At 34.7% G+C, this 15,705-nt stretch overlaps 1 protein-coding gene across 1 annotated transcript; it reads left to right on the top strand.

Annotated features, from left to right (window-relative positions):
- The first annotated feature begins 8,708 nt into the window (after nucleotides 1-8,708).
- LOC101637394 (olfactory receptor 14C36-like) lies at nucleotides 8,709-9,647 on the top strand. Its single transcript, XM_004686586.1, has one exon. It carries the CDS (start codon nucleotides 8,709-8,711, stop codon nucleotides 9,645-9,647), a length of 939 nt encoding a protein of 312 aa, XP_004686643.1.
- Nucleotides 9,648-15,705: the final 6,058 nt, after the last annotated feature.

The following is a 15,705-nucleotide window of genomic DNA, read 5'->3' on the forward strand; positions in this document are numbered from 1 at the left end:
TATGTCCAGATAATTTGGTCCATCACACTGACCATGCTAGCCAAAATTTTTTATATCTTAATTAATGATTATTGCACAGTTTACTGGAGGAAGAAGGCCAAGAGCCCACATGTACAACTGTTGAATCAGTAATATCACAGAACCTGGATGAGGCTTCTCATTACTTTCAGTTGTCTATATTTTACTATTTGTTTCTTTTTAATTTTTAATTGAGATAATATTTGCCTATGACTATCATATATTGCCACCATGACATACTTATTGCCAGATCATATATATTCTACAAACATAGTTTATTATACTTCCTTCCTTCCTTCTTCTTTCCCCTCCCTATTTCCTCCTCTTCTGTTTCAGTTATGTGGTTACCATTAAAGGCTAGTTCTTAAGCTTATATTTATCTGACTCTTAGTTCAATGAAACAAATGTTGGTTCGTTTGAAAAAATAAACAAAATAGACAAACCTCTAGACAGGGCCTCGCAGTGTATTTCAGTAGACCTATATGTTTTGCTCCCCACTGTGTCTCAGGTGAACCCTCTCACCCCCTGAGCCTCTGGCCTATACCCCAGTTCTTTTATGCATGCATAAATATGTTTTTGTTTTTTAATTCAAAGATGAGGTCAAAATGTGATGAGGTCAAATGGACCTGTCCGAATATGAGATAGTTACAGAATTAAGTATACTACAACATTATTATGTATGAATTACAATATATCAATTTTAAGAAATCTCTAAGTTTCAAATGATCCCCTTCTTCCAAAAATTATATTGTTCACTACTGAAGGGACCACACCCTTTTAAAAAATATTGTTTAATTGTAAACAATATCAGTAGAAAAGCTTTTGATGTAAAATGTAGAAAAAAATTACAGCAATAAAAATCATTATTTTGCCTCCCTGGTGAAATCATGGATCCAGGGAATGATCATCAATAGCTCTGTATGTCATTCATGGAAACCTGAAAATACATTTACAAAGTACTGATCAAAGAGACAATAGGTGAATTCCACATTAAACTTGGCATCAAAAGTAAGCAAGTTGAAAAGTTGAAAGTTATGCTTCTAAGTCAAGGATACTCAGCATCACTTTTCAAGTATTCTTGATACTCTAATTAAAACAAACATTTCAAGACTGGATCGAAGTCTTAATTTATAGAACACATATATTATACACACATACATATATATGTAATACAATTTTGCAAGCATCATAAAAGGCTAGGCAAGTTAAATGGTACTAAGGAACTAATAAATTCAATATATATTATGAAGTGTTCTGTAGGATAGATAAATGTTTCTAAGAAATTGAGTTTGCTTGTCCACCTTTGGTAGGGACATTAATGTCCCTAACGAATTGGGAGAACTGGACAGTCTCACCTTCTAGATAAGGGAAGTATTCTGTGACATAATTATGGTGCATACAGGAGAAATGATAGCCAGAGGCCAACTGTCTCCTGTGGAGGAAAATAATAATAAAGGTAGAGGTAAAAAAAAAAAAAGGAGGAGAGGAATATGTGGAAGGTGACAAGCAGGAAGGGAGGGGAGAGGGTATAGATGGTATTACTAAAAATTGGGGATTTGGGGAAGGTTGACTTTGTCTTAAAATTCCACAGAAATGTTTCCTAAATGAGAATTTGACATAAGCTATTTAATTAATAATAGAGGCATAAAAATTTGATACTGCTTTATTAAATAATCTGTCAAGGTGTGCAACTGCAGCCTAATTCTCTTAGTTAATTCTGAAAAAGATGCTCAAAATCACTCTTAGAAGTTGCAGAAAACATAGAACTTGTCTTTAATTAATGATTAGTCAAGGACATTTGATATGCTGTCTACCTACTACAAAAGTACTAGTGTGTTTGCTTATTTAGGAAATTTCTTACAAAGGAACAAAGGAATTTGGTTCAAAATCTATATTTTCTGGGTCTCCCTAGTGGTACAGGGGTTATAGTCACAGAACTATGAGGCTATCAGAAGTCATGTTATAGGGCAACCCAATGTGAAATGAATTGCCTATCTGTAGGTCCTCACCCATGCACTGAAATTTAAACTGCACTGCAGACACACAAAAGGTCAATAATCAGTTTATTTACAAGGGGAAAGGAAAAGGAACAACCCATGGAAAGAAAGAGAGAAACAGATACAAGTTAACTTTTCGCCTACTTGGAAACCCTATAGCACACTGAAAGGTGATCAAGAGCCGAGAATCAGCCACCAGCCACGAGGCATGAGAGAGCGAGCCTCAGCCAAACATGTCTGCCTTCTATAGCCCAGAAGTCTCAAAATGGTTGCTTAAGTCCGCCCTGTGTCCTTGTAGTCCTCCCTTTGGTGTTGCTGGGAGTTGTAGTTTCAGTGTCTAGAGTAAGGGGCGGAGTCCACAAAACCTATATTTGTAGAATTTGTTCAGGACATCCTTTCCCCCCTAGCAGACACTCCAGCACAAGTTTAATACACTGCCAGGGAGTTTACACAACACATATGGCACAGCAGAACTCTCCTGTCTAGCCTGCTGCTCCCCTTAGCAGTGTATTTCAGTAGATCTGCCTGTTTGGCTCCCCAATCTGTCTCTGGTGAATCCTCTCATACCGGCACCTCAGGCCTGCACACCAGCACTTGCATCCATAAGTAAATAAATCTTTAAAAAATAGATTATACCAAGGTTTGATTAACAATGTGATTTAAGATGACACTATGGAAATATTGTTTCTAATTAATAGGTATTATGAAAATGTAAAAAGGGATACATAGTTTTAAGCTTTCTTATTTAAAATTTTTTAAAGATTTATTTTTATTTTACTTATGTATAAAAAACTGGGGTGTAGGCCAAAGGTGCAGGGGAGAGAGGATTCACCAGAGAGAGTGGAGAGTAGTTCAGGCAGATCCACTGAAGTGCACTGCTGAGGGGGCCAGTGGTAAGACAGGAGAGGTCTGTTGTGCCATGTGAGTCATCTCTCTGGCCAGGGATCAAATTCATGTCTCAGTGGCTGGTAACAGTTTGATAATGCTAACTTTAATCTCTACACCACTAGGGAGGCCCTTTCAACTTTCTAATGAAGAAAAAAAAAAAAAGAAATACTGTGTGACATAGATAAAACTTAAGGACATTATGCTGCATGAAATACGTCGTTTATATTAGTTTTTTCATGTATAAGGTAACTAAATTAGTCCATTCATAGTGACTAAAAGAATAATAGTAGTTATCTGGACATAGTGAAGGAGGAAAATAAATTATGGTTTCAGGAATAAAGAATTTCAGTTTTTCAGGAAGAAAATTTCTATAGATCTGCCTAACAATAATACCACATAATACCAATGATGTTAAAATCAATTACCATTCTCGGGCCCTCCCTCGTGGCTCAGCGGGTTGAAGCACAGCACTAAGAAGCTTAAGCCACTTCCGCATGAGTTCAATTCCCGCCTGCCCAGAGGAGATCCACATGGCAAGGCAGACCTCTCCTGACCCGCCTGCTGCTCCCCTCAACAGTGTACATCATTGATCTGCCTGTTCTGCTTCCCTCTCTGTCTCTGATGAATCCTCTCACCCTCTGCATCTCTGGCCTGTACCCCAATTCTGTATGAATAAATAAATCTTTAAAAAAAGAAAAAATCAATTAACCATTCTCTTGACCTCACTTCCGCCCCATTACATTTGTGAACTAGTAGAATATTTAATTTATTATTTAATTTGAACATAATTTCACTGCCCTCATGTAATAGGATTCAAGTTTCCATGCTATAATAATTTTATTTATTGATTTATTTACAGCTTCTAAAAAAATGGTCAAGACAAATATCCAATTCTTAATAAATTTGGGTGAATGGTAGTATGGAGATGTCAGGAAAATGAGTCAACTGGATTATTTTTTGCCTTCCACTCAACAAGCAGCCCATACCTTGAAATGCTGTTTTTCAGCATTGAATATCTAGCAAACAGCAGGTAGACCTGCATTTGCAACAATGTCCAATGCATGGTGCTTAGCAATATCATGGGGCCAGGCAGAGGAGTTTCTGTTCAGTTTCTCTCAGTATTGGAATCTAACTCTTGCTCTGTCTGCCTGCATATATGCCCTGTGCCTCAGCCTTAAAGGACTGTGAAATCCACCAAAGACTCCAAATTCCTTTTTGTCTGTGACAACTGGAAAGAACCTACTTGGCTTGGGACGGTTGCATAATCACAACAAAGGAGTAGTAATATGTAAATTTGATGGGGAAAGATTTTCATCACTCTGATTCAGAGCGGTTCCAGATCATGTCATGTCATCCTACACACTGTGACCTTCTGGGTGCATTTATCAGCTCAGCCTGAGTCCTGGAATCTACATCCATCTTCCTCTGTTGGAATGGAATACCATTAACTGTTTGCATGTATCCTTTCTCATATTTTTATAAATGTACATTTACAACTATAAGCACAAATATGACTGTGAAGTTTCTACTTAGCCAGGTTTTTCATTATGTTTTAAATTTTAATTATTTTGTTATATCTTTTACTTCATTGTGTATTTCCTATAAAGTTCCCACCACCAATTCACCCATGAAGCAGCACCATAGGCCCTGTAACCATTGGTCCTCTGTTTTGATCCCTTTTTATCCAGGGCATTTTAAAGAAAAGGTTAAAACATTAGGTATTTGCTCAATTTTCAGCAGACAGTTTGGTGAGTTTTATTTTATTTTAGAAGTTTAGAAAACCTAAGCTCTTCTAGATAATAAAGTCTCAGTAATATCTGCTTTCTTCCCTTACAACTCTTTTGAATAATGAAATGATCAAGGTTTCTGAATTTCTCTCCCAGAGTATTGGAAATCTACTTACTTGGAAGTTTTTTATATTCATTTGTTTAATACTTCTACATATATTAGTGTCCACAAGATAAATTAACTGGCTCAAATTCATTTATTGTCAAGAGACAATATTCTCCCGAGTTCTTTCCAGGACTCTGGTGACTTGTAGGCATTTAAGGTCACTTTATCAGAAGACTTGTTGATAGTGATGTAATAATTGCTACATACTTCTATAAATGTAAATCTGAGAATTGAAGACTATGGACTTAAAGTCTTGAAATTAACACTTGATTTTTCAATGCTGTGAAAAATTGATTTGACTACATCTGATCATCTTGTATGAGCGAGATTATATATGGAATGGATCCCTTCTAGAGCAGAGAGATAGTGAGTATTTTTATATCATTATTATTATCTGACACTTTCTCTTCACTCTGTTAGTGCTTTCTTATTGTGTACCTTTCTTATTTTGTAACTTCCCATCCTCTTGGGAAGACAAAAATTAGAATAGACAAAGAAGGATGGGAGCACAAGGGTCTAGAGTGGTGAAGTATGGTTATTTTTGTGTGGATGAGTTATGGCAACATTGTCTGAAGGGTGGAACCTGCACTTCCACTATGGAGAAATAAATAGAAAACACTATTAAACTCATTTAAAAAAATTAAACACATGAAAATGACAAAAGCTATTAAGTTATAGATAAAGTTGAAAACCAATGTTGAATAACTAATACAGAAAGAAACCGACGTGTCTTCCTTGTGAACTTTGGGAGAAAAACAAATTAGATAGATAAAATTTGATATGTAAGAATGATTGCTATGGAATAAAATTCCAACATATTAAAAAGATATGCAAATTACAATGCAATGTTAGTTAAAGTGAATTGAATTCTATGTAATCTAGGCTTTATTCAGTGATCCTGAGTTGCATATACTCATGCGTGACCAATTCACACTTAATTCCCTAAGTGTAGCTGTCTACTAGCAGGACAATGAAAATAATTGTTTTAGTGTAAGAAATAATGGCATCATTAAAAGTATTCCCATTAAAAAATATGAATTCTCAAATTGTTAACAATGTTAAATAAACTAATATAAACACAAAAAAGGATTATATTTTTTAATTATCTAAAAAAAAAACTTCGAACAAGCAGCTGAGGAAAGAACAAGTGAAACTTTTATTAATGAGGGAAAAGCCTTTAAAAATAATATTTTAGCATAAAACCAGCCAATATCTAAAAAAAATTGTTGTCATGAAAATTGTTGTCTTTGATGATTTGGTGTTGGGAAACCCATGGGGACTACAACTGAAATGGAAAAAGGCACAAAATAATGTAAAAATAAATTATTATATTACCTAAAAAAAAGTGATGCAGGAATAGAAAAAAATAATATTTTAGCCTAAAACCAGCCAATATTAAAAAAAAAATTGTTGTCATGAACTTAGTTATTTTTTTTCAGTGTTAGACTAATATTAGACTAATATGTCACAAAACATTTTTAACTTTGTGGAATTATAATTTGAACTCCATAATTTAGTCTCTACCTCAAACCAATGCATGTTGCGTTAAGTAAACAAAGTGCAAATCACCTTCTAGGAAGTCAAATGGTAAATTTCATGACAAAATCAATTCAACAGAGATATACAGGGAATATTTTTACAGTTGATAACTGAATAATAATGAGGAAGAATTAAACAATCTGTCTTCATTTCCATAATAACAACTACTTCCATAGCTATTACCTGACCAAAGTGAGCTCCCTCCTCCTGTCATACACTCTTTTATATATCATGATGAATTTTTGTCAAGGCACTTAAAACTATCTGAAATAGTTACTTTTCCTGAATATTTATCCACTCATTGCCAGTCACCTTTAAAAAAATGCAGATTTTTATTCTATGAATGAGAGATTAATTTTGTTTCTGTTTTTACTTACAGAGCTTCTGGTACATATAGATGCATGTTTGTTGAACTACTGATTCAAGGAATAAATCAATACATGAATGTATGCTATGGCATGTACCATAACTGTTCACCTAATTTTTACAGATGAAGGCAACACATGTTGGGTGAAATATATTTCCAAATTCATATGCCTGGTAAGGGGTAGTAATACTTCCCTAACCTGTTTCCTTATTCTACATGCAAGATTCCAGTGACTTCCATGGGAATATTTGCCCTGCATTGAAATACTTCAGGTGCATGCTGTATATACCTAACTTAATTATAGGTAAAATTTATAAAAGGGGTCATTAGATCGACATCAGGAAAATATGAGAACCTTGTTTTTCAAACCTATACAGGCATGGAATTGCTTCACTCCCAGCTGGCTGTTGACTGCAGTTTGTGTGTGAGAAGCTCATGAAAGCCAGTTTGAAATGGTGTTTATAGTGATGAAACAACAGCTATAATACATTGTCTGTAAAAGGGAGACACAATCATAGATTTGAGAGATTTGCAATTGATATATACATTTTAATAAAATATCTAAGTGTAGTATAAAGCTTGCAAATAATGAAACTTCAAGTGTTAGCAAGGAATGTTTAAGGCAAATTCGGGTATCTTGGGTACTTTCCTAAAATATTACTAGTGTTGTCTTATCTAGCACTGCTAAAATGTTAAGAGAGGGAACACATTCTCCCTGGTTTAATAAAGATTCAGATTATATATCCAAAGTTTAAAATGACTATTTCACACATTAATGAGAACCAGTACTGTGATTAAGATAAATGGAACCATTACTCCAGTTGCTAGTTATTTTTATTATTATTTTTATTTTAACTTTTATTACTATTATTAAATTAGAAGAACAGTTTAAAAAAAGAGAAGACTGGAGAAAAAGATAATATTGATATGATAAGATCAAATTTGTGAATCACATTTACTGGTAAATAAACCAAATACCTGAGAACTGAAAAACAAGCAATAAGGATATATTGGTAACAATGAAATAAGATATAGAAATAAAGGATGACTAGCAATTTGTTGAAGAAGCTGAAGATCAAAATTAGAAAAAAGCAATAATAATAATTTAACAGAAAATGCTGAATTAGTGCTGTTAGGTAAGATTTCAGAATTTTGTTGTTTCAATTTGTTTTCCAGCTAATAGAATCAATCAAGTTTTAAAAAGTTGTAAAGATGGGAAATACTAAGGGTTTGCTCAAAAGGCTCTAAGAAAATAAAAATAGTTGATTTATTTAGTTTTTCTTTGAAAATAACAAATGGATGACTAGAAAAATATAAAATAATCTTTTAATTTTATTTTTTAAATAATAGATGTATAAATTTAATAGAAAATTGAACTTTAGATTAACTTTAGTTTAAGTAATGAGAATGTGATTCAATTGAGAGATTAAGATAAGCAAAGTTCCAAATTATCTGAATATTTTATTTCATAGGAACAGAAGGTAGTTTGACACTATCAAACTTAAATGGCTAGCTCTAGAAAAGAGATTTCTTTTTCCCATTTTGTCTGTACCTTGAAATAAGTGTATAAGTCTGTAAAACAATCAAAATATTTTATCCTAGCTATCCATTTGGTAAAATTCTGTTAAAATGCTACTATACTTACATATATAAGCATATCTAACAGGAATATATGTCTATCCCAATTTTTTGATAATGAGAAAATTTCATTCTTCAACAGAAATGATATACATTGAATTGATTGTATGCTGTTGGTGACCAATTAGATTGTGATTGTCATTCCATTAGTACAAGAATAAGAAGAGTACCATATAGATAAATTGTATCACATAGGTGAAACTGATAAAATATCAATTTCCTTTGAAAAATATGGGTATAAAAATAACTTAGAATTAGGTAGGGATCAAGACTAAAAATATAATGAAGAAGCCTCTTCTCCTGACTTAATTCTCATGGATTTAGGATTTTTCTACTTATTTTCCAGGTACAAGCTGTGTCTCCCACAGATGCCCAATTACACTACCGTGATGGAATTTCTCCTCATGGGGCTTTCTGATATATGGGAACTACGGGTTTTGCATGCCATATCTTTTTCACTGATGTATTTTGTGACAGTAACGGGTAATGTTCTCATTGTCACTGTGATCACCCTGGACAGGAGTCTTCATACACCCATGTACTTCTTCCTGCGAAATCTGTCTATCTTGGACGCATGCTATATTTCTGTAACAGTTCCAAACTCATGCATCAATTCCATACTTGACAGCAGCATCATTTCAAAGGCAGGGTGTGTAGCTCAGGTTTTTTTCGTGGTTTTCTTTGTATATGTGGAGCTTCTGTTTCTTACCATTATGGCCCGTGACCGCTATGTGGCCATCTGCCAGCCCCTCCACTACACTGTAATCATGAGCCCCCAAGTCTGCATTCAGCTGACACTGGCCTCTCTACTCAGTGGCCTTGTCTATGCAGGCGTACACACTAGCAACACGTTCCGGTTGCCCTTCTGTCAGTCCAATGTCATTCATCAGTTCTTCTGTGACATCCCCTCTCTACTGAAGCTCTCCTGCTCTGACACCTTCAGCAACGAGATGCTTGTTCTTGCCTCTGGTTTGGGTATTGGTGGTGGCTGTTTCATCTTTATCATCAGGTCTTACATTCATATATTTTCCACTGTGTTCAAGTTTCCTAAAGGAGCAGATAGAACAAAGGCTTTTTCTACCTGTATCCCCCACATTCTTGTGGTAACTATCTTCCTTAGCTCAGGATTTTATGTGTACTTTAGGCCATCTGTAATCATTGCCACAGTCCAAGACATGGTCCTTTCTGTTTTCTATTCCATAATCCCCCCACTCTTCAACCCTATTATATATAGTCTTAGAAATGAACATATAAAACGTGCCATCAAGAGAGTCATGAAAAGAACATTTAATTTAAGAAATGTATAGGACATTTCAGAATGTCATTCATATGTACACATGTGTTGGAAATAATTGAATTAAAGTAGGATACTTGATTAGGAATTTATAGATATGATTAATATAATTTGTTGGAGAGCACGCCAGAATTCAAAGTCCAGCTTTGACAGGGGGCCGATCAGGGATCTTTTTTGGAAGGATGAGTTTGAGTCTGCAAAATGAGCAATTTACAAAGACACTGACACTCTAGCTGGTGCAAGTATCTCCTACTGATCATCTCAGTGGGTCTTTATATGTTAAAGCAAGTAGTGAGATTACATCAACAAAAGCATTGAAACGAAGCAAAAATAATTATTATATATTTTTCACAATCACTTGGAGACCCCCGTGGCCTCATACTGGAAAGAAACTCATTTGGTCATCTTAAGAAAAACATAAGACACAATCAAGGCTTCTAAATGGACCTCATTTCCCAGCATAATCAGTCACCTGGGACATTTGGTAATGCTTAACAACCTTACTAACTCCCTAACATAGATTCTTATCCCTATATCCTATTGTTCTAAAAATCATGTATTCCTGAGAATACTACTAGTATATTGTTTTCCTAGAAGTTCTACTATTGCAACTTATCTTCTTATCTAACTCCTATAATCATTGTATATCTTATTGTGGTTTAAGCTAAGGGTATTAGCTCCATATCACCTGCAAAGTGCTGACCTTTAGAGCACACCAGAAAATCTACTTATGCCACAAGCACAACTCCCGGGTGAGATTCCAGTCACCTGCCACAGTTAGCTAAACAAAATTTTGTTTCCCATTGTCTTCAGAGCTACAACTTGTTTTTCCTAGCCTCTTGCAATGTTAATTTCTGTTATGTATAATGCAAATTAATACTTTAACCCAAATTAATTTAGACAGGTCCATCATATAACCAATTTTAGACTATTATTAACCAAGAACAAATGAGGAAGTTTCAGCAGGCATTGCTATGGAGACTTCCATGGTTTCATCTTCTTTGGAGGTTTAGAAAACCCCTCGTCTTCTTTGGGAGTCCCCCCAATGCCCGGACCATATCATAGACAGCATTAGTTGTGTGGCCTACATCAACAATTTAATAAAGTGTATTATTTATTAATATCTTTATTTTCTGAATTTTGGCATTATCTGAATGGACAATGGATGGAAGATCTGGTGTTATAATAAGATTCTCTGTCATGCTTTGACAAATTATGTACCATCCCTGTAATTTTTAGTCTTTACTTAAAATTTATATGTGTATACATTTTATCATATATTTTTATATGTTCCTTCCTTTTGTACATTTCATCTCAGTTGTAATCCCCATGTACTTCTTACCACCACTTCACTCATGTGCCATCACCATAGACCCATATGCTCTTCCTGCCCCAGTTTTGATCCTGTTCTTTTCTCCTCCCATGTAGACTACCTCTGGTTTACAGTTGTTAGTTGATATTTATTTTGATTATATTTTATTAAAAGATAAACTCGGGTTCCTCCTGGTGGTTGAGCGAGTTAAAGCACATTATTATGAAGCTCTCTGAAGCCACTGCAGCACGAGTTCTATCTTCAGCCAGTGAGCTGACCCAATTGGCACGGCAGACCTCTCCTGACCTGTCTGCTGCTCCCCTCAGCAGTGTACTTCATCAGTCGGCCTGTTTCGCTCCCCACTCTGTCTCTGGTGAACCCTTTCACCCACCACACCTCTTGCTTGTACCCCAGTTCTGTAAGCATAAATAAATAAATCTTAAAAATAAAAGAAAATTCGTGCCATTTGAGGCAACATGATGGAACTGGAAAAGATCATGCTTAGTGACAAAGGAAAAACACTGGATGGTTTTACCCAAAGCAGGAGTGTAAGGGATCAGGATAAAATTTTCAGCCTTTTAATAAATTTATTATAACTTTTACTTAATTGTTATTAAAGTAACTGATTCACAAAACTGTATACAGAAATATTGGATCCCACCTACTAAGCCACATCTACTGCCAGGGAACCAGTTAATTAAAAAAATTACTTTAGATACTTTTTTTTTTATATATATTCCACATCTTTTTTTTTTTTTAAAGATTTATTTATTTGTGCATACAGAACTGGGGTACAGGCCAGAGGTGCAGGGATGGCGAGAGGCTTCACCAGAGACAGAGCGGGGAGCAGAATAGGCAGATCGACGAAGCACACAGCTGAGGGGAGCAGTGGGCGGGTCAGGAGAGGTTTGCCGCGCCATGTGGTCACCTCCAGGGCAGGCGGGAATCGAACTCATGCGGAAGCGGCTTTGGATTCTCAGTGCTGTGCCTTAACCCGCTGCACCACCAGGGAGGGCCCACTTTAGATACTTTTTATTAGTAAATTTATGTTTCAGATTTATTTCCATTTCAAATATCTGTATACATAGAAATAAAGCAATGTTAACTTTGAAAATCTACATTTGATATATAAAACAAACGTTCAGTCATTTTTCATTCAAAAAATATATGAAATATATATGTCCTTTGCATACCATACAATATGAGTAAAATTATACTTTTGGAAAAAAAAGGATTTGGTAAGGTTAGGGTAGATGAGAGTATTAAAAATATTTCAGAGTTTCCTATATAAGCAAGAAAAGGAATATTTGTCCTCATACTAAGATATATTTAAGTGTCTTGGGCAGATACTTACTAATGGTACAGAACTTCTGTACAGCAAAAGATGAACTACATAAAACAAACAGACATCCCACTGACTGGGAGAAAATTTTCGCATATAATACGAGTGACAATGGTCTGATCACAAAGATATACAAAGAGTTGCAGAAACTCAACAAGTATAAAGTGAATAACACCAGCAAAAAATGCACAGAAGAGCTACAAAGATACTTCTCTAAAGTAGAAATGCAGATAATCAATAGGCATATGAAAAAAATTTTCAATATAACTTTTAATAAGGGAAAAGCAAATCAAAACTACAATGAGATACCATTTCACACTAGTGAGAATGGCACATATTAAAAAAAAAGCAACAATAAATGTTGGTGAGGATGTGGAGAAAAAGGAACTCTCACACTTCTGGTGGGAATGCAAACTGTGGCAACCACTATGGAAAGTTCTTTGGAGGTTTCTCAAACTTCTAGAAATGGAGCTTCCATATGATTCAGCAATTCCACTCCTAGGAATCTAACAAAGGACACAAAAACAACAATTCAAAAAGATACTTGTATGTCTATGGTTATTGCTTCCCTATTTACAATAGGGGAGATGTGGAATCAACCCAAATGCTCCAAAATAGACAATTGGATCAAGAAGATATGGTACATATACACAAAGGAATATTACTAAGCAATCAAAAAGATAAAATCATGCCATTTATGGCAACATGGATGGAACTGGAAAAGATCATACTTAGTGCATGCTTAGTGAAATAAGAAAGAAAGAAAAAGGAAGAATGCCAGATGGTTTCATTCATAGCAAGAGTGTAAGGGGTCAGGGGGAATATATGTGTGTGTATATATGTACACATGTATATATGTATATACACACATATAAATAGACATGTATACATATGTACAAACATGTATATATGTATGTATATAATAGTTGTAATAAAGTAAAAAGGACCATCAACTAACAGCTATAAACCAAAGACATACTATGGGGGAAGAAAGGGGAGCAAGATCAAAACGGGGGTTGGAAGAACACATGGCACTGTGGTGATGGCACATGGGTGCAGTGGTGGTGGGAAGTCTATGGGGATTACAAAGATGAAAAATGTACAAAATGCAGAATAATGTAAAAATATATTTATAAAATGATATACATACACATTCATGTATTTTATACATTTTATTATATATGTACTTATAAAACTATACACAGGTGTATTTTATACACACATTTATGTGTATTTTATACACGTGTGTGTATATCCACATATATGTGTATATATGTATGCATATAATTATGTAAGTATTTTGAAAATTTTACTATACATATTGTACATACATGTATATGTACATATATATAATTTTATAAATATAATTTTCTCTTCCCATATACGATCATATTTCTCCATACATCCAATAAGGCCATCAAGGAGTAAAACTTGTGTTATTTGAGTGTCCCCACTTTTTGTTTGTCATCTGAAAAATTTAACTTTATTGTCAATAGTATTAGCCATTAATACAACAAATATTTGCTTCTAGCTCACATGAGGATCAGCAGGGGTGATTTCTGTTTTGGATGACATTGAACATTAAAAAAAATCATATTAAAACATATGATAAAGTGTTTATTAAAATAAGATGTCAGTAAGCATGAAGATGTTAATGCTCAGCAATCAAAAGCCAAGTAGGACAACCCTGATGACATAGGGGTTAAGTCTCATCATTACCAAGCTATCACACTGCAGCTTGAGTTCAGCCCCCTGCCAGGGAGGTAACCTGACATAGCAGACCTCTCCTGTCTAACCCACTACTCTGCTCAGCAGTGTGTTTCAGTGAATCTACCTATTATGCTCCCCACTCTGTCACTGGTGAGTCCTTTCAACACCCACACCTCTGGCTTACACCTCAGTTCTTCCTTGCATAAATTCAATAATTAAATCTTTTTAAAAGAGAAGCTAAGGTACTGTGTTACCACAGATTTGAATATATCAGCATTGTGAGTTAAATAATAAGTATGTAAATAGCTTGTTATATCTGTATACTTTGGCATCCACAGTAGAGAACTTTGGTTTCAATTATGCAAACATAAAATAAAATACTTAAAAAAGAAAACAAGTCAACAGTAGTTAATAGTATACAGTGAAAATACATATTTGAAAAGATATTCAAACCTGCAATTGGACATCCAGGTGAAACACCAAGCAAAAGATGCACATTTTATTTGAAAAGAAGTTCCTAGATACATAAATATTGAGGAATCATGACAGAGATTTTAATATTTTAAAAGGAAATAAAATCATATGGGATGTAAGAAAGTCTATTTCTATATTCATGTTCAGACACATGGAGAAAAATGATATACAAAGATGCACAGTTTCATTTTGCTCAGATTTTATTGAATGAATGAGTCACATGGCTGGATTTTCTGTATAGCACAGGAGTTGGAGTACTATGCCAATATTTGCAGGGAGTGAGATGAACAGTAGGTAATAGGGGTAAACTATGTTCACCTGACCAAAAGAACAAAATGTCATTTTCAGACGCTCAGTGATCACGCAGTAATAAGCATTACAATCAATGGCTATGTTGTGAACACTAACGTCATAATTCATAACTTCTGATCATAATATATGCAAGAAACTATGGCAAGAACTGTCCAAATTTTTTGAATACATTGTCATATGCGACATTTTTAATAGTATAGTGATTTTATTTATTGGTTTATTTACAACTTCTAAAATTGGTCACAACAAATATCCAATTCTTAATAAATTTGGGTGAGTGGTAGTATGGAGATGTCAGGAAAATGAGTCAACTAGATTATTTTCTATCTTCCACACAACAGGCAGCCCTGTACCTTGAAATGCTATGTTTTTTTTAGCATTGGACATCTAACAAACAACAGGTGCACCTGCATTTGCAATAATGTATCAGTTGTGTCCTATGCATGGGCCCTTAACACTGCTTCTCTCAGTATTGGAATCTAACTCTTGCTATGTCTGCCTGCATGTATGCCCTGTGCCTCAGCATTAAAGGACTGTGAAATCCACCAAAGACTCCAAATTCCTTTTTGTCTGTGACATCTGTAAAGAACCTACTTGGCTTGGAATGGTTACATAGTAACCACAAAGGAGTGATATGTAAAGTTGATGGGGAAAGATTTCCCATCCCTCTGATGCAGAACTGTTCCAGATTATGTCATCCTACTCAGGGTGACCTTCTGGGTACATTTATCAGCTCAACCTGAGTCCTGAAATCTACATCCATCTTCCCATGTTGAGCCATTTCATTAATTGTTTGCATGTATCCTTTTTCATATCTTTATAAATGTTCATTTACAATTATGAGCACAAATATGATTGTGAATTTTCTACTTAGCCAGAAAATTCTATTAATTTTTAAATTTAATTATTTTTTATTTATAT

Source organism: Condylura cristata, unplaced genomic scaffold (assembly GCF_000260355.1).
Source record: "Condylura cristata isolate star-nosed mole 26May11 unplaced genomic scaffold, ConCri1.0 scaffold00021, whole genome shotgun sequence".
Lineage (NCBI taxonomy): Eukaryota > Metazoa > Chordata > Mammalia > Eulipotyphla > Talpidae > Condylura > Condylura cristata.

Bases quoted from the DNA above. Each gene is read 5' to 3' on its own strand.
- LOC101637394 (XM_004686586.1), top strand. From the start codon at position 8,709: ATGCCCAATTACACTACCGTGATGGAATTTCTCCTCATGGGGCTTTCT.